This window comes from Simochromis diagramma, unplaced genomic scaffold, assembly GCF_900408965.1.
Source record: "Simochromis diagramma unplaced genomic scaffold, fSimDia1.1 OVJJ01000562.1, whole genome shotgun sequence".
NCBI lineage: Eukaryota > Metazoa > Chordata > Actinopteri > Cichliformes > Cichlidae > Simochromis > Simochromis diagramma.
The window spans coordinates 99,713-125,053 of record NW_024387126.1 but is presented as its reverse complement, the minus strand read 5'-3'; the positions used below and the strand labels follow the sequence as shown (position 1 = coordinate 125,053).

The window sequence follows — 25,341 nt, the reverse complement described above, 5'->3', positions numbered from 1 at the left end:
TGCTGTTGAAAGACAAAGTGTTTGGTTGAGTTGATGAAACATTGTGCAGTATAAATTAAAATGTGTGAAATATGTCCAACTTACTTATTACTCTCAATGGCGTGCTATTACTCCACTCTGTCCAGGAAGAGCTTCTTCTGCCCCGGCAGCTGTATCCTTCACCATCAGACTCAGTAACACTGTTGATTCTGTATTCATTAGACGTTTCATGTATGTTTACCCAGCCTCGTCTCCATTCATACGTCCACTGAGCTCCTTCACCTCCCTGAATCTCACATCTGACAGTGACTGTCTCACCGCTGTATATCTGAGTCCAGGATGGCTGCAGGGTCACAGTGGGCTTAGGAGGAGCTGTTCAAATAAAAAATATAACATCATCAGACTTATAGAAATATGAAATGATCATTGAAGCTTTCCTGGTTTTATTGCTCTTGTTCGTGGTAATCACATTTTTTTTCATCGCAGTGTCAATTTGACTGAAAAGCAACAATAAAGAGTTTAATAAAAACAAACAGATTAAACCTGGTAATTTGCTGATATTTAGACTCTGCCAGCAGAGTGACTGAAAACAACCAGGTGTGCACAAATCTAAACTGTGAGACTGAACATCAACACATAAAAACACAATATCATGTAAACAACTTCAGTTTCTCAGATTTTACATTGCATAAACAATTTTTATAGTCAAATATTGACCGAAACTAGACTGGAAAAAAATTACATTCTTATTTTGCCCCAAATTCATGTTTAATTTGGCAAATTAAAGATAAATAAAGTAAAAAAAAACTGCTGTTATGAGTAAACATATCAGCAGTTAGAGAAAGGCTAACGTAGCAGAGCAGTCTCTCCTAAAATGAGGCCAAATTGTAGTCAAATCGAAACTTGCTAAATGCTAAAACAAAAGAACTGCATCATGACACTGAGCTGCAGTGATGAAAACTCCACATGTGCAACAACTGAGGTGAAGAAACTGGGATCATTACATTTGTATTTCATTTTTCATCAAACCTACTGAATATGTCCAACTTACATAATACAGTTAATTTGGTGACATCACTCCACTTTGTCCAGGAGGAGCTTCTTTTACCCCGGCATTTGTATCCTCCACTGTCAGACTCAGTAGCTCTGCTGATTGTGTATTCTCTGGATGTTGGAGGTGTGTTTAACTTGGCTGGACTCCATTCATACGTCCACTGAGCTCCTTCACCTCCCTGAATCTCACATCTGACAGTGACTGTCTCACCGCTGTATATCTGAGTCCAGGATGGCTGCAGGGTCACAGTGGGCTTAGGAGCTGTTCAAAAAAAAAAAAAATATCATTAGCAGACTGATATTTGGCTTGAAAATCAAAAGGTTCTTTTTTTAAAATAAATAAATTAAACCAGGTAATTTAATGATCTTTATATTTAACAATTTACTTATTTCTACATCTTCATATTTACATATGTAGACATTTATGAACATATAATCCATGAGTCGTCAGTTAGCTCTTGTTTTCTAACAATGCTGTTAAACTTCCAGCAATGGATTCAAAGCTGGAGGCTGCTCTGCTCTCAGAAAGTGATTATTAGTTCATAAATGGTGAAAAACAAAGTTTTCATGTAGCAACAAGGTCAAAACTACACAAAACCTTTGTAAAAACATTTATCTGAGTTCAGTTTTACAGAAAATAATCTTCATTCAGAGTAAAATTAAATTCTTATTTTGCCCCAAATTCAAGATGTTTAATTTGGAAAATGTAAAGATAAATAAAGTAAAAAAAATAAAATAAATACTGCTATGAGTAAACATACCAGCAGTTAGAGAAAGGCTAACGTAGCAGAGCAGTCTCTCCTAAAATGAGGCCAAATTGTGGTCAAATGGAAACTTTGAGGAATTAGAAAAAAGAAAAATGCTAAAACTAAAGAACTGCATCATGACACTGAGCTGCAGTGATGAAAACTCCACATGTGCAACAACTGAGGTGAAGAAACTGGGATCATTACAGTTTATATTTCATTTTCATCAGATTTACTGAATATATTTTTCTTTTGAGTGATTACTGTTTATAACTCCTTTAAAACTTTGTTTACTTTTGTTGATATTTTGTTGTACTTTTGCATGAAATGTGTAAAATAAATTAACATTAAAATGTCCTGTCATGTGATCAACTTACATGATACAGTCAGTCTGATGATATCACTCCACTCTGTTAACAAATAGGTCCTTGTGCCACGGCAGCTGTATCCCCCACTGTCAGACTCAGTAACTGTGATGATTCTGTATTCATTGGATGTTGGAGGTGTGTTTAACTTGGCAGGACTCCATTCATACGTCCACTGAGCTCTTTCACGTCTCTGAATCTCACATTTGACAATGACTGTCTCACCGCTGTATATCTGAGTCCAGGATGGCTGCAGGGTCACAGTGGGCTTAGTGGGAACTGTTCACATAATAATGATCCAGTTAGAAGAGAAACATGAAAACTCTGCTGTTTATAACGTAAGAGTAGAGTGAATGCAAAGCAAATGATTCACAGACAAACAGTTTAAACTTTAAAACAAAGTCACATCATAACAATTTCAAACTGTAACACAACATTTTTTACAAAGTGTGCAGTATTTACTTTGCACAGTTATCATCTTTTGTTCAGATTCCAAAAGTTACAGATTATTTTTCATGAGTTGACAGCAGATTAAGAAGACTGGAAGAAATTATCGTGTGAGAAACGTTTTCTAAAAGTTCTGATGAGGTCATCATGTGAAACTGGTGCAGTTGCTGATTTGGGACATTGGAGTGTGTCACACTTGTAGTTATTGTATAACAAACAGGTTCTTGTGGCTCTGACTGATTTTCCATGAACTGAACTGTACCAGTTTCACATGATGACCTCATCAGAACCTTTATTTTTCATTTATTTAAAAAAATTAATTGATTCCATGAACAACAATTACAGGAATGAATCTAAGTGGAACCTGTAATGTAGCAGAACAGTCTCTAATAAAATGAGGTTATATTGTAGTCAAACCTGAAACGTCGAGGAATTAATGTAAAAATGCTAAAAACAACGGAAGTAACTGATCTGCAGTGATAAACTCCACATGTGCAGCCATGAGGTCAAGATGGGAGCGACTGGGATTATTACATTTGGACTGAATTCTTCTATCAAACTAACAAAATCTTTTTCAGATGTTTCACTGAGTGATTATTAAATATCTTTATAATGACATTTAAAGATATTTTAAACTGCTTTTGATCCTAAACAACAAAATAAACCTACAGTGCTGTTGAAATACAAAGTGTTTGGTTGAGCTGATGAAACATTGTGCAGTATAAATTAAAATGTGTGAAATATGTCCAACTTACTTATTACTCTCAATGGCGTGCTATTACTCCACTCTGTCCAGGAAGAGCTTCTTGTGGCCCGACAGCTGTATCCTCCACCATCAGACTCATTAACACTGCTGATTGTGTATTCTCTGGATGTTGGAGGTGTGTTTAACTTGTCTGGTCTCCATTCATACGTCCACTGAGCTCCTTCACCTCCATGAATCTCACATCTGACAGTGACTGTCTCACTGCTGTATATCTGAGTCCAGGATGGCTGCAGGGTCACAGTGGGCTTAGGAGGAGCTGTTCAAATAAAAAAATATACCATCATCACAGCTACAGAAATATAAAATGATCATTAAAGCTTTCCTGGTTTTATTGCTCTTGTTAGTGGTAATAAAGTTTTTTTTTATCCCAGTGACAATTTGACTGAAAATCAACAATAAAAAGGTAAAAAATAAAAAATAAAAAAATCAGATTAAACCTGGTAATTTGCTGATATTTAGAATCTACCAGCAGAGTGACTGAAAACAACCAGGTGTGCACAAAACTAAACTGTGAGACTGAACATCAACACATAAACACACAATATCATGTAAACTTCAGTTTCTCAGATTTTACATTGTATAAATACTTTCAAAAGTCAAATATCCCACTATTTACTTATGTCTACATCTTCACATTTGCATATTTGTACATTTATGAACATATAATCCAGAGTTGTCAATTGGCTGTTATCCTTCTGAATAACCTGAGATCTTAGTTTCTAAGGAGGCTCAGATCCTTTAATGTGTGGAGCAAGATGTAGGAGATTTTCTACCAGTCTGTGGTGACAAGTGTGTCTATTTTACTGTTGTCTGCTGGGGGGCCACACTTCAGAGGCACCAGAGCTCCTCCGACCGATTCAACCACGCTGCCAGAACACTTCAATACATCATTCCTACCATTTTCTATAAAGCTGTATAATAACCCTTCATAAAATCCCAAACATATTAGTTATTAATGCAATTTGCATTTCTGTCTTACACAATATGAGCCTTCCCATATGGAAAAGAAATAGTAAAAACTTATATGTGATTTACTCATGAAAGTGGCCACTTTCTCATTACTTTCATACATTGTTTTAGTAAGTATCCAAAACATCCAAACAAGTTTCATTATATAATTTTTCAAGGGATCTTATATCTGTTTTCACTCTTATATGCTTTTCATACAAGTTTCACACAAGACAGATACAAACTTTATAAGATTTATATATATCTTTTCCATATGGGTTACTTTTACTGTTTTTAACAAACTTTATTTTATTCATTTTTTTCACTGTAAATATAAAAATTTCTGCGCTGTCTCATAGTGTAAGGCCCCACACCAGGCCCCGTTGGCACTTTTATTTTATTGTGAAACTTTGTTGTTTCTAGTAGACTTTACTACTTTCACTTTTTATCATGCTGCTCTAACACAACAATTTCCTTTGTGGGATCAATAAAGTATCTATCAATATTGACCTGTTGAATATGTGTCCTATGTTGTAAACTCTTAGAGCCGGAACTTTGACGTGAACGACGCGAGCCGGGAGCCGTGTTTTTTCTTTCTTTCTCTCAGGCACTTTTTTTCCGCTTCGCTCCGCAGGCGAGCCTTGTGGTTTGCGTTGGGAAGAGGGGGGAAGGGCGGTAGTTACACTCTCAGTAGCACAGGAACAGAGCGGGAGTGTTAGGATGCCTGGGTCATTGACCCAGGGGTTTTGAGTTTATTATATTATTTATACTTTCTAGTCTTTGGTTTCTTTGAGTTCGGTCTTATAGTTTATGTCTCTGTCTTCTCTAGCTGCTCTGTCTCCCCTGTCAGCTGTATCCCCTTGTCTAGTTCGCGTCTCTGTGTGTCCTTAATGGCTATATCCCCGTGTCCAGTCAGTGTCTGTGTCTACCCTGGTCCCACGTCTCTGTTCCCTCTGTTGCAGTGCGTGCGAGTCTGTGTCTTTGTTCAGTCTGTGTTATGTGTTTCCTGTTTTACTTTGAAAGTCCATGTCTGATGTTAATGTGTCTGGTTTTGCTTCCCCTTGTCTCGTTAGGCCTGATTTGCCCCAGCTGTGTTTCCCTCCTGTTACCCATTCCCTGATTGCTCCCTCTGTGTATTTAAGCCCTGTGTTTCTGTGTCTGTGTCGTGATCTATCGTTTTCTTAGCTGTGTGTTCTGTCATTCCTCTGGTGTAAGTTTATTTTGATTTTTCCAGTTATGTTATATTTGAGTTTAACATTAAAGTTGTTTTGAGTTCACATCTGTTTCCGGAGTCTGCACCTTGGGTCCTATTCCTGCCTGCACACAGCCCCACCTAACAGAAGATCGCGACCATACTATGGACCCAGCAGACTTTGAACTCCAGGAGCGACGCCGAGCAGCCTTTGCCCAGCTGGAGGAGGAACTCCGCTGGAAGCCATGGCTCACCCCTGACGTTGGGCGCATTTTCCATGGCACTCGGCTGGCTCTCGGCGGTCCCCGGAGCTGCCAGAAGTCTCCACCTGTTGCTCCGCTAGCACGCAAGATGCGGCCGTTTCAGTTGGGAGTCCTCCGCGTGGCTTCAGGCACTCACGCTCCGGCCTCAGCGTCACCATTCTGTGCACCGGAGGCTCAGTTGCTCACGCCGCCAGCTACCTCTGCCCGAAGGAAACGGCGCTCACGTCGCCGTCATATGGACACGTTTGAGCAACCTCCGGTGGTGAGTCAAAAGGACTACACTTTCCAAACTCCACATGAGCCAGTTTTCAGTGGGCCTGCTCCTTTGCCTTCCGGTGCTCCTTCGCCCAGGGCAACTGTGGTCCAGCCATCTCCTGCACCTGTATCAGTTCCTCAGGTGAGGGGGGCTAGGGCCCAGTTTGTCCCTGCTCCAGTTTCCAGGCCAGCTGAGGCTCCGCTAGTCTCTGCGCCCGTGTCTATTCCGCGGGTGGGAGCGGCTACTGCCCAGCAGGCCACTGCACCGGTTTCTGTCCTCGCTGGAGGCTCGGGTGAGCCCGTCCAGCAGTTTTCCGTAGGCTCTGAAGACATAGCTCAGCTTAGTGCTCATCCACCACCTCACCCGCCATTACTACCATCTTTACAACAGTCGATACATATTAGACTTCTCTCCATAGCTCAGACGTTAGCTCACCTATCTGTTCAGTCACCTGCTCAGTTTCCGCCTCAGTTGTTTGCTCAGTCACCTGTCTCTGCTGGAGGGTCCGAGGGGCCCGTTCAGCCTCCTGTTTCCGCTGGAGGGTCCGAGGAATCGCTTCAGCCGTCTCTTCCTGCTGGAGGATCCGAGGGGCCCGTTCAGCCACCTGTCTCCGCTGGAGGGTCCGAGGAACCGCTTCAGCCACCTGTCTCCGCTGGAGGGTCCGAGGAACCGCTTCAGCCACCTGTCTCCGCTGGAGGGTCCGAGGAATCGCTTCAGCCTTCTCTTCCTGCTGGAGGGTCCGAGGGGCCCGTTCAGCCACCTGTCTCCGCTGGAGGGTCCGAGGGGCCCGTTCAGCCTCTTGCCTCGTCAGCTGGGGGTCCGGGAGGACCCAGCCAGCACGTCCCGGTGTCTGCTGATGGTTCTGGCGAGGCCGTTCAGCCACCACCGGCTCCGCCGCCTGGTTCGGCCTCCGAGTCTGCAGCTCCGTCTGCTCCTGAGGTCTCCATGCTGTCTGTTCCTGCACGTCCTGTCCGGCCTGCTCGTCCTGTCCGGCCTGCACGTCCCGTCCGGCCTGCTCGTCCTGCTCGTCCTGTCCGGCCTGCTCGTCCTGCACGTCCTGTCCGGCCGATGACTGGACGTCATTGCCGTCATGGACGGCCCCCTGAACTACGTCGCCGTCGGTGCCTCCCGCCCGGCCGGCCTCCTGATCTGCTCGGTCGCCGTCGGTGCCTCCCGCCCGGCCGGCCTCCTGACCTGTTTTCTGGGCTCTTGAACCATCAGCCTCCGGGCCGCCCCCCTGAACTGCCCGGGTTTGGACTATCGTGTTGTCAGCCTCCGGGCCGGCCCCCTGAACTTTTTTGAGACTATTGCCTGGGCCTCTGCGCCTTTCGTGAGCTCTTTTGTTTGTTTGCTTTTGGACTATGCCTGGGCCTTGGTGCTGTTGTTTTGGACTTTGTTCCTGTGTTTTGTTTTGTTGCTTTCCAGGCTCCGTTGTTTGTTCTTTTTTTTGTTTCTGGCTCCTTGTTTGGTTTGTTTTGAGCCCTCCATCCTGTTTCCCCCGCCGCCCACCCTGGTTGGGTTGTTTTTGTTTTTTTTTGTTTTGATGTTTTGGTTTGGGCTGTCTGGAAGCCAGCCCTTAAGGGGGGGGGGGGTACTGTTAGGATGCCTGGGTCATTGACCCAGGGGTTTTGAGTTTATTATATTATTTATACTTTCTAGTCTTTGGTTTCTTTGAGTTCGGTCTTATAGTTTATGTCTCTGTCTTCTCTAGCTGCTCTGTCTCCCCTGTCAGCTGTATCCCCTTGTCTAGTTCGCGTCTCTGTGTGTCCTTAATGGCTATATCCCCGTGTCCAGTCAGTGTCTGTGTCTACCCTGGTCCCACGTCTCTGTTCCCTCTGTTGCAGTGCGTGCGAGTCTGTGTCTTTGTTCAGTCTGTGTTATGTGTTTCCTGTTTTACTTTGAAAGTCCATGTCTGATGTTAATGTGTCTGGTTTTGCTTCCCCTTGTCTCGTTAGGCCTGATTTGCCCCAGCTGTGTTTCCCTCCTGTTACCCATTCCCTGATTGCTCCCTCTGTGTATTTAAGCCCTGTGTTTCTGTGTCTGTGTCGTGATCTATCGTTTTCTTAGCTGTGTGTTCTGTCATTCCTCTGGTGTAAGTTTATTTTGATTTTTCCAGTTATGTTATATTTGAGTTTAACATTAAAGTTGTTTTGAGTTCACATCTGTTTCCGGAGTCTGCACCTTGGGTCCTATTCCTGCCTGCACACAGCCCCACCTAACAGGGAGGGAAAGACAGAGAAAGAGCCACGGACAACAACGTCACATTAGAAAGGTATAGTAATCATCCACAACTATTTTCAGTTGCAGATGATAAAGGATTCAGAAAGTTTATTCATGCAGGCCTATGTGACAGGGAATATGCATGTTCTTTTTGTTTTCATATTATAATTTATATTTAATTGTGTTGTGGTTTGCAGTGTTTTGTGTTGTTTCATTTTAAATTTGTTTAAAAGGAAAAAAGCTGAGAATTTAAATAGTTAAAAGTTGAAATGTGAATAGTTGGTTTTTGAATTATATGATTTATTTATTACATTTTATGTGGAGTGAATAAATAAAAGTATATTTACGGTGGCCCCTAGAGACGAAGCACGTAAAAACTCCAAAACACGAACAAAACACAACAGAAGTGCTCCAGGATGCTGGGCGCAGTGTTGAGCTTTTGTTACCCAGAGGCTACACAAGCCAGGAAGTACCAACGACCGGATTTGGTGTGTGGTAGTAACAGGTAAATGAATATTTTTGTTTAAATTATTTGAATATATATGAGTGCTTGTGTATAAATACACAAACAATACACATATGCTTTCAATTGTGTAATTTAAGTGATCTAGGTAGCTCTGTTTTGGAAGTTCAGTTCATTTTGGGCCGTTTCAATGTGGACGTACAACTCTGTGAAAATGACTGAAAACGCCAGTGTGGACTCGGAGCATTTTCAGACGTAGCCTAAATGTTGTTTCTTGGAACTGCAGAGGGCTACAACAAAAGAAAAGTTAAACAGGTTATGAATTTGAATCACATATAAATTATCTGAAGTTGTTTTCTTACAAGAAATTCGACCTTTTGAATGTCTGAGTGCCGGCATGTGACGGCCGTACTGAATACCATTTTGAGTTGTTCCACTGACATTTCAGCGAAATGGATTAGCCACATCATTTTTACACTTTGATTTGTGAGGTATCTTTGAATTCAGCCTGCTGTAAGTTCATAATTTTCATCTCCATCAAACAAAGTGATGTCCTTTTGTTCCTAACATAAGCTTATTTAACTGTGATCTTAAGTTTTTCTGTAAACCTTTAGCAACATGTTTGTAAATAACTTAGTCTCAAATGATTAATAAAGCTCAGAAAGAGTTCATCATAAGCAGGTAAGGTTTTCATCATGTGAGATGTCGGATTCAGCAATTTTGTTTTTCGATGCCAAAAAGCACTTCTGGGGCAACACTGTAACATGCAGTTAGCACTGTTGCCTGTGTGCATGTTCCCCCGTGTGTGTCTGTGTGGGTCTAAAGACTTCCTCCTGCAGTCCAAAGACATGCAGTTAAGTTTTACAGAAATGAATCTTCATTCAAAGTAAAATTCATTTCATATTTTGCCCCAAATTCATGATATTTAATTTGGCTAATTAAAGATAAATAAAGTTTAAAAAAAAACTGCTACTATGAGTAAACATACCAGCAGTTAGAGAAAGGCAAATGTAGCAGAGCATTCTTTCCTAAAATGAGGCCAAATTGTAGTCAAATGAAAACTTTGAGGAATTAGAAAAAATAAAAATGCTAAAACAAAAGAACTGCATCATGACACTGAGCTGCAGTGATGAAAACTCCACATGTGCAACAACTGAGGTGAAGAAACTGGGATCATTACGTTTGTTTTTCATTTTTTTAAATCAGTTTTACTGAATATGATTTTCTTCTTCAGACGTTTCACTGTGATTACTGTATATTTGATGTGAAACTTTAAAAATATTTTTACGCTACTTTTGATACTAAAATAAAAAGATTGAAAGACAAAGTACTTTGTTGTGTTTTTGATGAGACATTGTGCAATATAAATAAAAAAGGGTGAAATATGTCCAACTTACATGATACAGTTAATTTGGTGATATCACTCCACTCTGTCCAGGAGGAACTTCTTTTGCCCCGGCAGCTGTATCCTCCACTGTCAAACTTAGTAGCTCTGTTGATTGTGTATTCACTGGATGTTGCAGGTTTGTTCAGCTTTTTTTGTCTCCATTCATACGTCCACTGAGCTCCTTCACCTCCATGAATCTCACATCTGACAGTGACTGTCTCACCTCTGTATATCACACCGCTGTGTATCTGAGTCCTGGATGGCTGCAGGGTCACAGTAGGCTTAGGAGGAGCTGTTAAAAATATATCATGAGCAGGCTTATAGAAATACAAATTTAAAGCTGTCCTGCCTTTTTTGCTCTGGTTAATGGGAATAATATTTTTGCATCCTGTTGGAAATATGACTTGCAATGAAAAGTTCTGACATGTTGATTATTACTTAAAGAGATAAACACATGACTGCATTTCTGATGTCATATGAGTCTGAAATGTAGGTTTCTTCAAATTCTACTTTTTTTTGTTATTGCCTTGAAATTTTCCAGCAGAGAAGCAGCTGATGGCAGCATGTGTACAGCATGTGTTCAGCATGTGTTCAGCATGTGTTCAGTCGAGGAGATTCAGTGACAACATTTAAAGCTTTGTCCGAGTTTAGCTGGAGGACATTAGCTCACATTCAGTTTGAGCCTCAAAGTCATCAGTCATTAAGAGAACTCAACATGCCAGGGTCACATGGTCTAAGTACAGCATATCTTTGTGTCATCAGCATATGCAAAATAAGAAGATGCACCATGTGTCTCCATTACATGTCCAATACTAAGGACATATAAGGAGAGCAGGATCAGACTGACTCTATTGTGCTGAACACAACAGTAGTTTTGCCAAAATCTGTTTGTAATTTTATAGTCCAAGTCCAAACTTTTCTGAACCAGTCAATTCATACAAACTTTTAAAAAGATAATCGGGAATGTAAACGTGTCACAGGAAACTGTTTACAACATCAAGCACGTGGGCTCAACAAAACTAACTTGTCTGCTCTCCATTCATACATCCACTGAGCTCCTTCACCTCCCTGAATCTCACAGCTGACAGTGACTGTCTCACCGCTGTATATCACATTGCTGTATATCACATTGCTGTATATTTGAGTCCTGGATGACTGCAGGATCACAGTGGACTTAGGAGGAGCTGGTCAAACAAAAATATATCATTAACAGATGGATAATTTCACTTGAAAATCAACAATAAATGTCACGGTCTGTGTGGAGGGAGGCATGAAAGGTCCCACAATGCAGACTCAAACGTAGAGGCCAGGCTGAAACTCAAAATGGGAGCTTTATTGCTGAACACTGGAAAAACTAAACTAACGTTGGCAATTCAAAATAAACTTGGTAGGTATGGCAAACACAACACACAGACATATATGAGGGAGGACACAACGCTGAACACATCAGGAAGACGGAGGACTTAAATACACACACGAGGTGATCAGGAGAAGTGGCAACACATGGACGAACAGCTGAAACATGAGCATAACGACGTCAAAGGGGAAGTGCAAAACTAAACACACTAAACAGAGGAACATAGGACCTTTTTCAAAATAAAACAGGAAACATAATGAAATGCAGACATGACAACGTGAACTTGACAACAAAAGACATGCAGACACAAAACACATAAGGACAAGGGAGACTTAACGCAGGGGTTGAAAACACAAGGGGAAACTAATAAACAAATGAACTTAGAAAACCCACTGAACACTGGGTCAAAAGACCCAGGAGCGTGACAATTAAAAAAAATGTTATTAAATGAATTAAATCAGGTAATTTACTATATGTTTTTATCTCCAGATGTTTCACTGTGAGTGATTGCTGTGTATTATTATAATTACATTAAAAGCTGTTGTACATCAGATTTAATATTTAGATATTTAAATAAAAACCAAAAGCTTGAGGTTTGTTGAAAGACAAAGTATTTTGTTGTGTTCTTCGATGAAACATTGTGCAAAATAAATTTAAATGAGTGAATCCCACTTACATAATACAGTCAATGTGATGTTGTAACTCCACTCTGTCCAGGACGAGTCTCTTTTGCCCCGGCAGCTGTATCTTCCACCATCAGACTCAGTAGCACCGCTGATTGTGTATTTTCTGGATGTTGGAGGTGTGTTTAACTTGGCTGCTCTCCATTCATACGTCCACTGAGCTCCTTCACCTCCCTGAATCTCACATCTGACATTGACTGTCTCACCTCTGTATATCACACCACTGTATATCTGAGTCCTGGATGGCTGCAGGGTCACAGTAGGCTCAGGAGGAGCTGTTTAAATAAAAAATATATGATTAGGAGATTGACTTGTGAGTTTGACTTGAAAATCAATAGCAGAATTATACAAATATCAAATCATCATTAAAGCTGTCCTGGGTTTGTTTTTTTTTGCTCTTGTTAATGGTAGTCATAATTTTGCATCCTGGTGAAAATTTCCCTTGAAAATCAACTTTCAGGAGGTTTGTTTAAAAAAAAACACACAGGTAATTTGATGATATTTAGAATCTACCAGAGTGAATGAAAACAAACATACAAATAATCCTGAAATGAGGGAAACTGAGTTTTCTGTTCCACAAAGAGAGTTAACTCTTTGTGTAGACAGCTCTCTGTGTTTTGCTCTTAAAGTTGTGTTTATAAATCTGTGGAGTTATCAAAACATTGGTTCCTTATAGAAAAGTTGTTTCTGTGGCTGGTTGTGATTTCACGTCAGGGCTCAGCCCATTACAGAGGACAAAACAGTAATATAGTTGAGTTCTGTACGGTCTGCAGTTATTCAACTGATTTTTTCCAAAGCCAGTAAAGAGACTGTTTCAGTCATCTGTGTGTGAAGAAATAAAAACATGTAAACGAGTGTCTGTGTCTTTAAATGATCACATGTCTTTATCTTATCATGAAATAAATTATTTTGTGATAAGATAAACAAATTGCTTCATTTGTTTTCCATTTTCTATTTTTTTGAATTCTATTTTGTTGTTATTGTCTTGAAACTTTCCAGCAGAGAAGAAGCTGATGGCAGCATGTGTTCAGCCGAGGAGATTTAGTGACAACTTTTGTCTGAGTTTAGCTGCAGGACGTTAGCTCTCATTCAATTTTGAAATAGTGGTGAAAACTGTGTGTTTGCAGCCACAGACATGAAGAAACTGGGACAATTACATTTGCATTTATTTTTTTCATGTAAGAAACAATTTTTTTTCTCGTTTTTACCCTGAGTGATTACTTAATATTAACATAATAACATTAAAAGCTGTTGTGCATGACTTTAGATATCAAACTAAAAAAAGAAACGCACAGTACTGTGGAAATTATTTTGCAATCTTTTTGGAATTAAAATGAGAGAAATGTGTCCAACTTACCTGTTACTCTCAATGTGATGACACCACTCCACTCTGTCCAGGTGGAGCTTCTTGTGCCCCGACAGCTGTATTCTCCCCCATCAGACTCAGTAACTGTAATTTTGTGTTCATTGGATGTTGGAGGTGTGTTTAACTTGTCTGGACTCCATTCATACGTCCACTGAGCTGCTTCACCTCCATGAATCTCACATCTGACAGTGACTGTCTCACCGCTGTATATCTGAGGCCAGAATGGCTCCACAGTCACAGTGGGCTTAATGGGAACTGGTCACATAACAATGATCCAGTTAGGAAAAGAGAAACATAAAAATTCACGACATTAGAGTAGAGTCACAACAAAACAGCCAGCAGTTGTTAAAGTACAAACAACTTCAGTTTTTAAATTAGTGTCCAATCATTAAAACATAATGATTAGTGCATAAAACGTTTACCGGATAGATTTATGCACAGATTTATGCTAATACACACTCAGTACATGAAGCTCGTTTTGATACAAGGCCTTGGGAAATAGAGATGCTGATGGTGTCACAGCACCCTCTGGTAGAAACAAAATAAAATAAAATAATAAAATAATATAACATAAACAGAATTATAGAAATCTAAAATCATTATAAATATCTGTCCTGGTTTTATTGCTATTGTTAATGAGAATCATAATTTTGTATTCTAGTGACAATTTGTAAGTTAGAAAAATATGAGGCTGTTATTGTGATCCTTTTAGTGGAAGAAGAAGAAACCCACAACATCTGCCACACAGATGTTCCAGCTGCAGTTTTCTTTCCTACTGCAACTGTGAGCAGTGATGGCAATAATGGCATTATAAGTAACGACGTAACAAACAGACGGTTGAAGCTGTCTTCAGCTTACGGCATCTTATATCAGTTGCACGCAAGTAGCTGTCTACGTAAGCAGCTGCGCTCTCCCATGGACAGCAATCACTTTTTGTCACAACACCTGAAGCTCAGGGGGCAAAACAATCGCATGAGTGCTGCTGTTTGACTGAGGAAGAATAAAGTAGTCGTGGTAAGCCAATCACATGACCACTTCAAGATGCCAAAGCAAGAAGGTGATATATACCAGTTTTTAAATTGTGTTGATAGGCCACGTAAAACCAGAGTCATGATAAACAATATATACGCGGCGTTTTTTCCTCAATAGTTTCCTCATGACTACTGTCTAAGGACAGCGCTAGCAAGCACTCTGTGCTTATGTGCAAAAAGTAAAAAAATAAACAAAACAAAGAAACAGCCCGTTCCTGTTCGTGGAAAAATGTACAATGTCGACCAATGAAAAATTGATATGGCAACATGACATTTGGTTGTTTAGGAAGAGGGGGAAGTTTTAGGAGTGACAGAGAGAGAGAGAGAAAGAGAGAGAGAGCAGAAAAAAGGGAGAGAGAGTTTTAAGATGTGAGAGATTTGTGACATTTAGCGTGTTTGGAGCGTGTAGTTAGTGTTGTCTTGTGTAGTTAGTGTGTAGTGTTGTGGATAGTTTTGTGTTGTGTGTCAGAACAATGAGGCGACTGTTGTCTCCAGGTAGAAAACAGGAGTGATACACCTGCTGCTGTCAGACCTGCAGGTATCAGGCTGTGATGTTCTCCTTTATAGTGGACAGAAATTATTTTTTTGGAGTGGCACAAATAATTTGTGTGGCATCTTATTGAATGCAGAACAGCTGATTGTTCTGTAAATAGTTTGAAATGACTGGGAGCAGGTGAGCCTGGTTTCTATTGACACAACCACCACCAGCAGACTAACGTCACTTAGATGAGTGAGTAATACGCCACCTGGTGGTTTGTTCTAAGTGTGAGAAAAAGCCTGAGCCTGTAAGCCTGAGCGAAGGGTTTATGAACCCTCTACTTATAGAAAACTCTCCAAATTCACTTGTGGATCTGTCACAGCAGAAGTGCAATCTTGTGAATTATAACTGTGATCTGTTAGCATTGACTAATAAACACGCGTGAAAAGGAAATCAGTCAGTTTCAAGGAAACAAACTCTAGTAAATGTAAAGTTTGTGTAGCAGCTGAAACATCTGCTCACATGGTTGCACTCTTGATATGATCATTTTAGTATTTTAACCAATAAATGCAGTGGAGTGTGAGCTGTATCATATACAATATGTTGTCCCTCGGGTTATTCCTGAAATATAGTTTGTTTCAAGTTTGTTATATGACGGGTCACATTTATTCATCCCGTAAGTAAATGATTCTACAGTATTGCTCAGCAAATACACTTCTTCCTGGTCTGTTAATGTGAAAGTCCGCTATCTGTGGTTAAATAGCGGAAGTGCCAAGTAATGGCTAGAGCTCCGTGTCTGTGATAGTTCTGCATCTGCTGCTCTTGAGATGGGATAAAGTGTAAGTTTGGGCAGATGATGGATTGTTTCTGCATATTAGTGCTCTGTCCTTCTTGTGGGTCTGTGAAGTTTGTTACATTACTACTGTGAGCTAACTGTTAGTGCTTTGTTTTGCCTGTTAGCATAAAACATGTCAGCATGTGGTATTTGTATTTACGTCACTTGATAGGCTTTGTCCATTTATTGTTACAGTTTTTCTCAAATGCTAAAACACATGTCACAAACGTTACCACCAGGTCCCCCAATGTCCAAACACAACACCCTTCTCTAAAGCTACATAAACACAACCACACCTTCCCACTGCAAAACTCAAACTCCCACACCAAGAGAGCAGCTCGAAGCTGTCAAAACTGTAAACACTATACACAGCATTACACACTACAGCAAACCAATTGAAAACACAATGCTCAATTTGTGAGAAGGTTCTTTGTTTCATAACTGCCAATGCATATTTTAGAAACTATACAGTAACGGATCGTCGTAGATCTCTGCAGAGGATTAGGCATTTAGATTTGTGAGTTTCATATGAGTAGTATAAATCTATAGAAAATCCTGCATGTACATACACTACTGTAACACAACTCAATGCAAAAACAGAATCTATTGCACACAACAGTAATGAAAACATGAACAGGGTGTGAAGTTTTTTTATTTACGTTATTCACACCACACACACACCACAATCACTGTGCGGCATCATGTCGCTGAGCTGTTGCTCGCATCTCGTCCGTAATGATGGTGCGAGGTTGTCTTGCTCTCCCTCCTGGACCTTCTCCTCTCCCATGTTGGCCTTCTCCTCTTCCTCATTGGCCTGCTCCTCTTCTTCCAGGGCCAGCTTTTCCCCCTCCTCTGCATCAAATTCCTCTTCCCCTGACTCTGCCTTCATCCATTGTGTTTGTTTGGAATCTTCAGCATACTGTGCACTCTGAACTTGCTTTTACATGTGGGTACAGCATTAGCAACAAGTGTCTTCAATTTTGAGTCATTGTGTGTAGTGAATGACGCCAGGTGTGTTCCCTGTGTTCAAAGATTGGTGACTGTGGCAAGCATTTTGCATCACATGGGCTTTCATTTGAGAATATGAGCAGAGTTGTTTTGCAACATGTGTTTTAGCAAGGAAAAATGTGTTTAGTTTTATGAGTACAGAGGGTTGTGTTTTGTGAATTGTGTCTTCATGTGACATGTGTTTATGGTACTGGAATATGGTGGCTACATTTAGTAAATGTGTTTAGACTACTGGTCATTTGGGTTACAGGATTGGCTTTTGTGTTTTAACATTTGAGAAAAACTGTAATGTTGTGATCTTGCATTGGTCATGTGACATGTGTGCATCTACACTGAGATTAAATGTACCTGCTCTGTTTTGTTGTTACAGTTTTACAGACTGAAAGTGGTACAAATGGTACATCAGTAAAAGCTCTGAAGAACGCCACAGTCTCCACATGGAGCGCTTACTGAAGCCATTTATGTTTAACTGCACAGGCTGAATAGAAGCATTGAGTCTGTGCAGAAGACAACATGTAAACACAGGGAGGATATTATTGAGCACATTATAGGAGATAACAGCTACATATATGAACAGGAAGAAAATAATCATTTCTTACCTTCAGCATTTCCACAGATGACAGTACTGAGCACTAAAATAATGAATAAAACCTCATCAGACATTATACAACTGATAAGATCAAAAACAATATAAAGTAAGACTTTCTAAAGATACATTTCCAGATGAACAGTAATCACCAAATTTCTGTGCTTCTGTTTGTCAAACAGGCTCAAACATAATAACTCAAACTGTTGTAACACAGCGTGTAACTATAAGTGATGCAAAAAGCAGCAGCGTATCAAACATTTAAACACTTAAAGAATCACAAGTCTGCTTTGTTCCAGCTCTCAGGTAAACAGGTTAAAGCAGTGACTCACTGTAATTCTCACAGATCAGAAACATTTTCATTAATCGCTGCCGTTCAAACAATGTCAGACGTGTACTTACAGAAAAAGCCCATCATGCAGAGCAAAGAGTGCCCCATCGTCACATCCAGCCTGCTGCACTCTGATCCTCAGATAATCAAACAGTTTTAGTTTGCAGATAAAGAGAAGTTGTGTTTAATATAGATACAACAAGAGTTTTTCTACAGGCTCTTATTCTGATTGGTCTCTCTGTGCTTCCTGCCGTTACACACAAAACTCAAACAGCTCCTGTAGCTTTGACCGCAGCAGTTGGTTGACATGTTTATATTTCCTGTCCACTACAAACATAGAAGCTTGTTTCTTTTGTTGTGTTGTTTCCTTTCTCTATAATATACAAAGCTGTTGTGTTGCTTCATGTAAGTATGTTTTGCCATTTTGGGGCATGTTTTGGGTGCAATATCCACTAATATTTGTCTCCTGGCAGGTTTCTGCAGACTGGGAGTCACTGAGAGTGAATATACCAAAACAGCTTTTCTACTTTGGTGCCTGTATTTTCACAAAAGCCTTTTAAAAAAAATAAAAAAATAAAAATTCTCCTTTTGATTGTTTAACTGATGAATTAAAATTAAATTTTTACTTTAGGCTGCATTAAAATGTCTTTATTTTATTTGACTCTTAGCTGAAACATCATCATGCAGTAATATAGTGAAAAAGGCTCCTTTGACCTCAGACCTGTGAAAGTTTCCACGTTGTGGTTAAATTCTGGTTTTAAGTTTGGTGGAGACCCAAACACAGGAAATGACTCAGTGTGTGGCTGACGTGAGACTAAAGACCTTTATGTTTCACCAACTAAAGAACAATTAAATTCATAGATAAATTCAAAGTTATATTTATTATCTGTTGTCATTTCAAAGTAAAGCAGGAACTCATTTATTCTGCAGACTGTTCTTTGTCTTGCTTTGACATGTATGTGCAGATGCACACTGACCTCAGCCTCTGACTACATGTAAACACAATAAAATAAAACAAGCTGATGATGTGAAACAATGATTGAAACACTGTAATAATGATGTTTGTGTTGAACACCACATGTTACCAACACAGATCATGTGATTGTGTCCAGAGTCAGTTCAAAAAGCAGACCCACATGCTAAATGGTTCTTATACAGCACTTTTTCTACTCTTCTGAGTGCTTCACACAACTTGTGCTTTCACCCATTCATCCATCCATTCGCTTATCCTTTTCAGGGTCGCGGGAGCCTATCCCAGCTGTCATAGGGCGAGAGGCGGGCTACACCCTGGACAGGTCGCCAGTCTGTCACAGGGACAACACACAGGGACAGACAACCATTCACACCTAGTGACAATTTGCCTATCCCCACAAGCTGCATGTCTTTGGACGGTGGGAGGAAGCCGGAGTACCCGGAGGGAACCCACGCAAACACGGGGAGAACATGCAAACTCCACACAGAAAGATTCCAGCCTGATCGTGGAATTGAACTCAGGACTTTCTTGCTGTGCGGCAACAGTGCTAACCACCGTGCCACCGTGCTGCCCTCACCCATTCATACTAGCACATTTTTCTTGGTGCTTTCTGACAAACATTCACACACACATTCATACTTACACCAGTCAACTTACACTTTCCAGTCAACATAAATAAGTGAGACTTAAACACTGTGTGATTCCACAAATGTTAATCTGTCCAAATGATTCAGTGATGTGTAGACTAATAGATCAGAAGATACTGTGGTGTATTACCTACAACATGACTGTAGACGGCTCTTATCATAGTTATTCCTGAAAGACTTTTACCTTTATTTTTACTCATGTTGCCATAGTAACTTTAACCTCCAAAGACCTGAACTCTTTCATAGCATTTTTATTTCTCTTTGCTATTTGAGCTGATTGGGACCTGATGAATGTAAAAACAAAGAATTACTTTTTATTGATTTTGCTGTACAAGGGCCTGATATCCACATATGGGGACATTCGATTGAAAATTTGATAGAACAGTGGCAGAATAATGTCCTCGTGAGTGGATATCAGGTCCTGTGGAGTACTGTGGTCTAGACAAGACAAAATGTGATGTCCACATTTGTGGACGCCACAGGTTAAATCTTGAAAGCATGCTGAGAAAATGCACAAAGCATTGCAACAAACCACTATTGAACTGTTCACTTATAACTGGACCAAGCTTCCAGTTCCTCTTTACACTTACTGAGGTTTGATAACAAGAATAAGACGACACCACATCCACACCAGAGTTTTTGAAGTGTTTTAGAGCAGTGGGTTGATGTGGATGGTGGTTTGTCCTTGTATATTATGTGCATGTGATCACAGCTCTGGGCCCTGTCCTCAGGCCTCCGTCTTCCTTCTGCTCTCTTTCAGGTGATGTTTGTTTTCTGTGTTGTTTCCTCTTTTTTCTTTTTTTTTAAAATCTCTTTCCTTCTTCTAATTTCTTCTTCCTAATCTGGACCTCCCCACCTGTCAGCTCTGGCACTGTTACAGTAAAGATGTGTATATTTTTTCTTTTACTTTAATACCTGCAAATAGTTAATGTAGCAGTTAAAGCACAGTTTCTATAGTAAGTGTTCTTCCTCATTTTAACTCTGCAGGCTGATGAAGGAAACAACAAAAGATCATTGAGGTTTGTTTCAGTGCAGAGATGGTGCACATAAGACTGCAGCTCCGTGTGAACTTGCAGTTATACAAATAACAATGTTTACACAATATTTTCCATCATTCACGTCTTTTTGAGAAGTGATCCTTCCTGTCACAGTCTGATCTACAGGTCAGAGTCTAAACACTTTCTGCATATGTTCATGGTCTCAATCATTAAACCTTTACATCTTACTGACATGTTAATATTATAAAGTATTGTCCTCATCAGGGTATGAAGAGGACAATAAAGTGCAGTGTGCTTTAGGACCTTATGTTTGCTGGATACTGATGGCTTAAAATAAGACACTGCTACACACAAAACTGTTGTCTCAAACCACAGGCTGCATTTCTTCTTTTGCATGTGGTCGAGATGAAAATGAGGCCGTTCAGTAGATTAAAAATAAACCTGTGGCACAACAGACAGTAACCACCAACAACCCTTCACACACATATCGGCACTGTAGCTATTCTGTATTGTCATTTTTGCGGTTTGATCTTAATGTCTTTAGATTTAATACACAAACAGATGTCAGGGTCCTCCAGTCCTCTCTGACTTCCTGTCAGTGCTGTTGTTGTTCCTCTCTCTCTCTCTCCTGCTGTCCTCTCCACCTGGGTGGTGCACCATTCCAGTTTCCTGCCTTTGGCCAAAGCAACTGCTGCTCATCATCCTCATCCGATGCTTAAGGTGGTGGCTGAGCTTTAGGCTTTGCTGGATTGTACTTACCTTAGTTACTGTAACCATAGTTCTCACAGTATCGCTTGCTTTCTTTGTCGTGTTTTTGGTTTGGATGTGTTTCCCTTCCTTGGATTCCCTGGAGCTCCCTTTCCCTTCACCATGGTATAAAGCACCTGGTGTCACTTCTGTAAATAGAGTCACCTTTATTATGAACATTCAGAGTCCCGCGTTTGATGCTCAACATCTCATCAAGTTGACTATACTGTCAAACTCAATTACTACTATTACTCCATACTGGAGTAATAGTAGTAATTATCATTGCTACAATTAAGTGTGCGTGACACTGTGTGTGTGTGTGTGTGTGTGTGTGTGTGTGTGTGTGTGTGTGTAAACAAGTTAAAAGTACAGTCACTGTAGTGATGAAACATGCTGGACTACAGAAACAAATCTGTGTCAGCATCAAGACAAACTGTGACGTTTATTCTAACAGTCTGCTTGGATACTGTAAATTTTCATATATATCTGAATTATGAAAGCATAAATCTGTCAGTCTTTCTCCTATACACTGCACAGTGGAAATTTACAGGTATGACAAAGAGTGAAAACAGTTTAAAAGTAGTATCACTGTGGTAAAAACAAGCTGACAATGCATTCATCATCACAGAGCATGCCGTGAGGAACACCTTCAGGAGGGCGAACACCAGGAAGGCAGCAGGACTAGATGCAATCCCTGGCCGGGTCCTTAGAACCTGCGCTGACCAGCTAGCACCGGTGCTCACAGAGATCTTCAACCTCTCCCTGCCCCAAGCTGTGGTTCCCACGTGCTTCAAACAGTCCATCATTGTCCCTGTTCCAAAGAAACAACAGCCCGCTTGCCACAATGACTACCGTCCAGTAGCACTGACTTCAATTGTGATGAAGTGTTTTGAAAGACTGATGAGAGATCACATCACTTCCTCACTTCCTGCCACCATCGACTCACTTTGCTTACCGGACTAATCATTCCCAGACGATGCCATATCTCACCTGCTCCACACATCCCTGAGTCACCTGGACACTGGCAGAGGGAATTATGTTAGGATGCTGTTCGTGGACTACAGTTCAGCATTCAAAACAATAATTCCCTCTAAGCTTTTCACCAAGTTGACGGATGTAGGATTCAGCTCATCACTGTGTCAGTGGATCTTCAACTTCCTCACAGACAGACCCCAATCAGTGAGGGTGGGAAAACAAGTCCCCCCTCCATCTCACTCAGCACTGGAGTGCCTCAGGGCTGTGTTTTAAGCCCCCTGCTCTACTCACTGTACACTTATGACTGTGTAGCCACATCCGACACCACCTCCATTGTCAAGTTTTCTGACGACACTGTTGTTGGGGGCCTGATCTCCGACAACATCGAGACGGCCTACCTGGAGGAGATTAGGAACCTGGAGACCTGGTGCCAGGAGAATAACCTCCTCCTAAACATCAGCAAGACTAAGGAGCTGATTGTGGACTTCACTACAAAGCAGGCGAGGAATTACAAACCCCTCATCATCAGTGGCACGCCAGTGGAGAGAGTGGACAGTTTCCGATACCTGGGTGTCCACATCACTCAGGACCTGTCATGGTCCTGTCACATCAACACCCTGGTTAAGAAAGCCCGTCAGCGTCTCTTCTTCCTCAGAAGACTTAGAGACTTCCATCTGCCACTGAAGGTGCTCAAGAACTTCTACTCCTGCACCATCGAGAGCGTCCTGACAGGAAACATCTGCACCTGGTTTGGGAACAGCACCAAGCAGGACAGACGAGATCTGCAAAGGGTGGTGCGCTCGGCAGAACGCATCATTCAATCAGAGCTCCCTGACCTGCTGTCCATCTACACCAAGCGGTGCAAGTCCAAAGCTAGGAAGATTATGATGGACCTCTCCCATCCCAACAATGGACTCTTCTCACTGTTGAGGTCTGGGAAGCTCTTCCGCTCCCTTAAGGCCAAAACAGAGAGAATGAGGAGGAGCTTCTTCCCCCAGGCTATTCGGGCCCTGAACCAGGTGTAGGACTGGACTCTCCCACACACATCACTATAAGACTGGACTCTCACACACATCACATCACCACACGCACTCTGGTTTTTCTTCATGCACACTTCCTATAATTTATAATCTCTTTCTGCTACTTGCACATTTTTACTGTCAATTTCTAAGTTAAATCTGTAAATTTTGTAATAACCTGTAAATTGTAAATGCTGTAAAAGCACTGTCATTTAATGGTCGGGCATTGCATTGCACAGCTACAAGCATTTCACCTCATGTCATACTGTGTATGGTTGTGTGTATGACAAATAAAATTTGAATTTGAATTTGACCTACAGAGAAAGTGAAATGTACGTTCTCTGCATGCTGTAAATATTAATATATCTCTGTCAATAAAGAAAAAAAATCTGTCTATATCAACACAACAGCATACATGGAATGCCATAACCAAGTGGCCGGCATAGTGTACAGAATCATCTGTGCCGAGTATGGCCTGGAAGTCCCAAGGTCAAAATGGGAGACGCCCATGCTGACGTGAGACGTGTTATCAAGAATGACCGAGCTAAGATCCTGTAGGACTTCCAAATACAGACGGACAAAATGGTGGTGGCTAACCAACCGGACATAGTGGTGGTAGATAAGGAGAAGGTGTCTGTAGTGATAGATGTAGCGATACCAAATGACAGCAAAATCAGGAAAAAGGAACACAAGAAGCAAAAGGAAATACCAAGGGTTCAGAGAAAAGCTAGAGAAGTTGTGGTGGGTGAAGCTAACAGTGATCCCAGTGGTAAATGGAGCATTAGGTGCAGTGACTCCCAAGCAAGGCAAGTGGCTCCTGCAGATCCCAGGAACAACATCGGAGATCTCTGTCCAGGAGAGCACAGTCCTAGCAGCAGCTACGATACTGTGCAGGACCCTCACGCTCCCAGGCCTCTGGTAGAGAACCCGAGCTTGAAGGACTGATCGCCTGCAAGGGGCGAGAGGGGATGTTTTTTGTTTTGTTTTTTTTGTAATATATGTATAAAAACGTTCCCTCTTGCCCCTGCGGGTGGTCTGTCCTTCCAGCTCAGGTCCTGTTCTTCTTCTTTACACTGCAGATAGTTCTAATGACTTAGCTGTTGTTGTTGTCGTTGTCCTGCTTCAGGATACATTTGGAGCCAATAAACAATCATTTATATTTCTGAAAGCATTCGTTGTTTACCAGCATTTTTTAACACCTGCCTAAAACCTTTGCACAGTACCATCTACATACATACATATGTGTCCAACACAATCATCATATTACAGTGTTTCAGATGTTATTCCATGTCATCTGTTTTCTTTCATTGTGTTTTACATGTAGTCAGATGCTAAGGTCAGTGTGCATCTATACATACACGTCAAAGCACGTCAAACAACTATTCAGAATAAATGAGTTCATGTTTACCTTGATATGACAACAGATAATAAATTTAACAATGTTTTTTTTTTTTGCTGTCTGACTTTAGCCTTCAACCACACAGTGAGTCATTTCCTCTGTTTGAGGCTCTGCCGATCTTAAAACCAGAATTAAACCAGAAAATAAGATCATCAGATGCTATTTCATGCTAAATCTTAATACAGTTTGTCTGTGTCTAACTGCCTGTCTGCATCATGACTCCACATTAAAAAAAAAAAAAAAAGAATTTCGAGAACGACTGAAAAATCTGACTGTCAGACTTCAGATAGATGGAAAAGATGAAGTCAGAAAGATGAGTCCAGAATACAACTATCACTGTCAGTGCAGAGTCCAGGAGGTATGAAAGTGATGACAAGGGGCTGGGTACAATGCATGTTGGGGAGATGGCATTTATAGATGGCACCATCAGTGCCTGTGGATATACAAAACACTGGATAAAGATGACTCCCAGTCTGTCAGGAGAGGAATACTGGAGCATGATAATGATCCACAGGATGCAAAAAAAAAAAAAAAAAAGGGCAAAATATGTCTCCTGACTTGAGCTAAAACCTTTGTATATCACAGAGAAAGGAAACAGCCCACTCAAGAAACAAGCTTCTGTGTTTGCAGTGGACAGGAAGTTAAATCTGTCACCTAACTGCTGCAGTCACAGCTACAAGAGCTGTTTGAGGCTTGTGTGAAAGGAAAGGAAGCACAGAGAGACCAATCAGAAGAAGAAACTGTAGAAAAAAAACTTTTGTCATATCTATATTAAACCCAACCTCTCCTTTTCCTGTAAAGTAAAACTTTTTTACTTTATCTG

At 40.9% G+C, this 25,341-nt stretch overlaps 2 protein-coding genes and 1 long non-coding RNA gene across 3 annotated transcripts in view; 1 reads left to right on the top strand and 2 right to left on the bottom strand.

Annotated features, from left to right (window-relative positions):
* The window catches only part of LOC120743404 (obscurin-like), a 170,058-nt gene that overhangs the window by 49,440 nt on the left and 95,277 nt on the right, over window positions 1-25,341 (bottom strand). The window lies entirely within an intron of this gene.
* LOC120743409 overlaps window positions 1-25,341 on the top strand; it is a 51,787-nt gene that overhangs the window by 12,219 nt on the left and 14,227 nt on the right. The window lies entirely within an intron of this gene.
* LOC120743407 (peroxidasin homolog) lies at window positions 2-17,942 on the bottom strand. The gene is made up of 6 exons (XM_040047028.1): window positions 17,832-17,942; window positions 17,443-17,475; window positions 13,667-13,746; window positions 11,115-11,159; window positions 2,156-2,297; window positions 2-351 (listed from the first exon to the last, which is right to left on the bottom strand). The coding sequence occupies exons 1-6, from the start codon at window positions 17,866-17,868 to the stop codon at window positions 56-58; spliced, it is 633 nt and encodes a 210-aa protein (XP_039902962.1). The 5' UTR covers window positions 17,869-17,942; the 3' UTR covers window positions 2-55.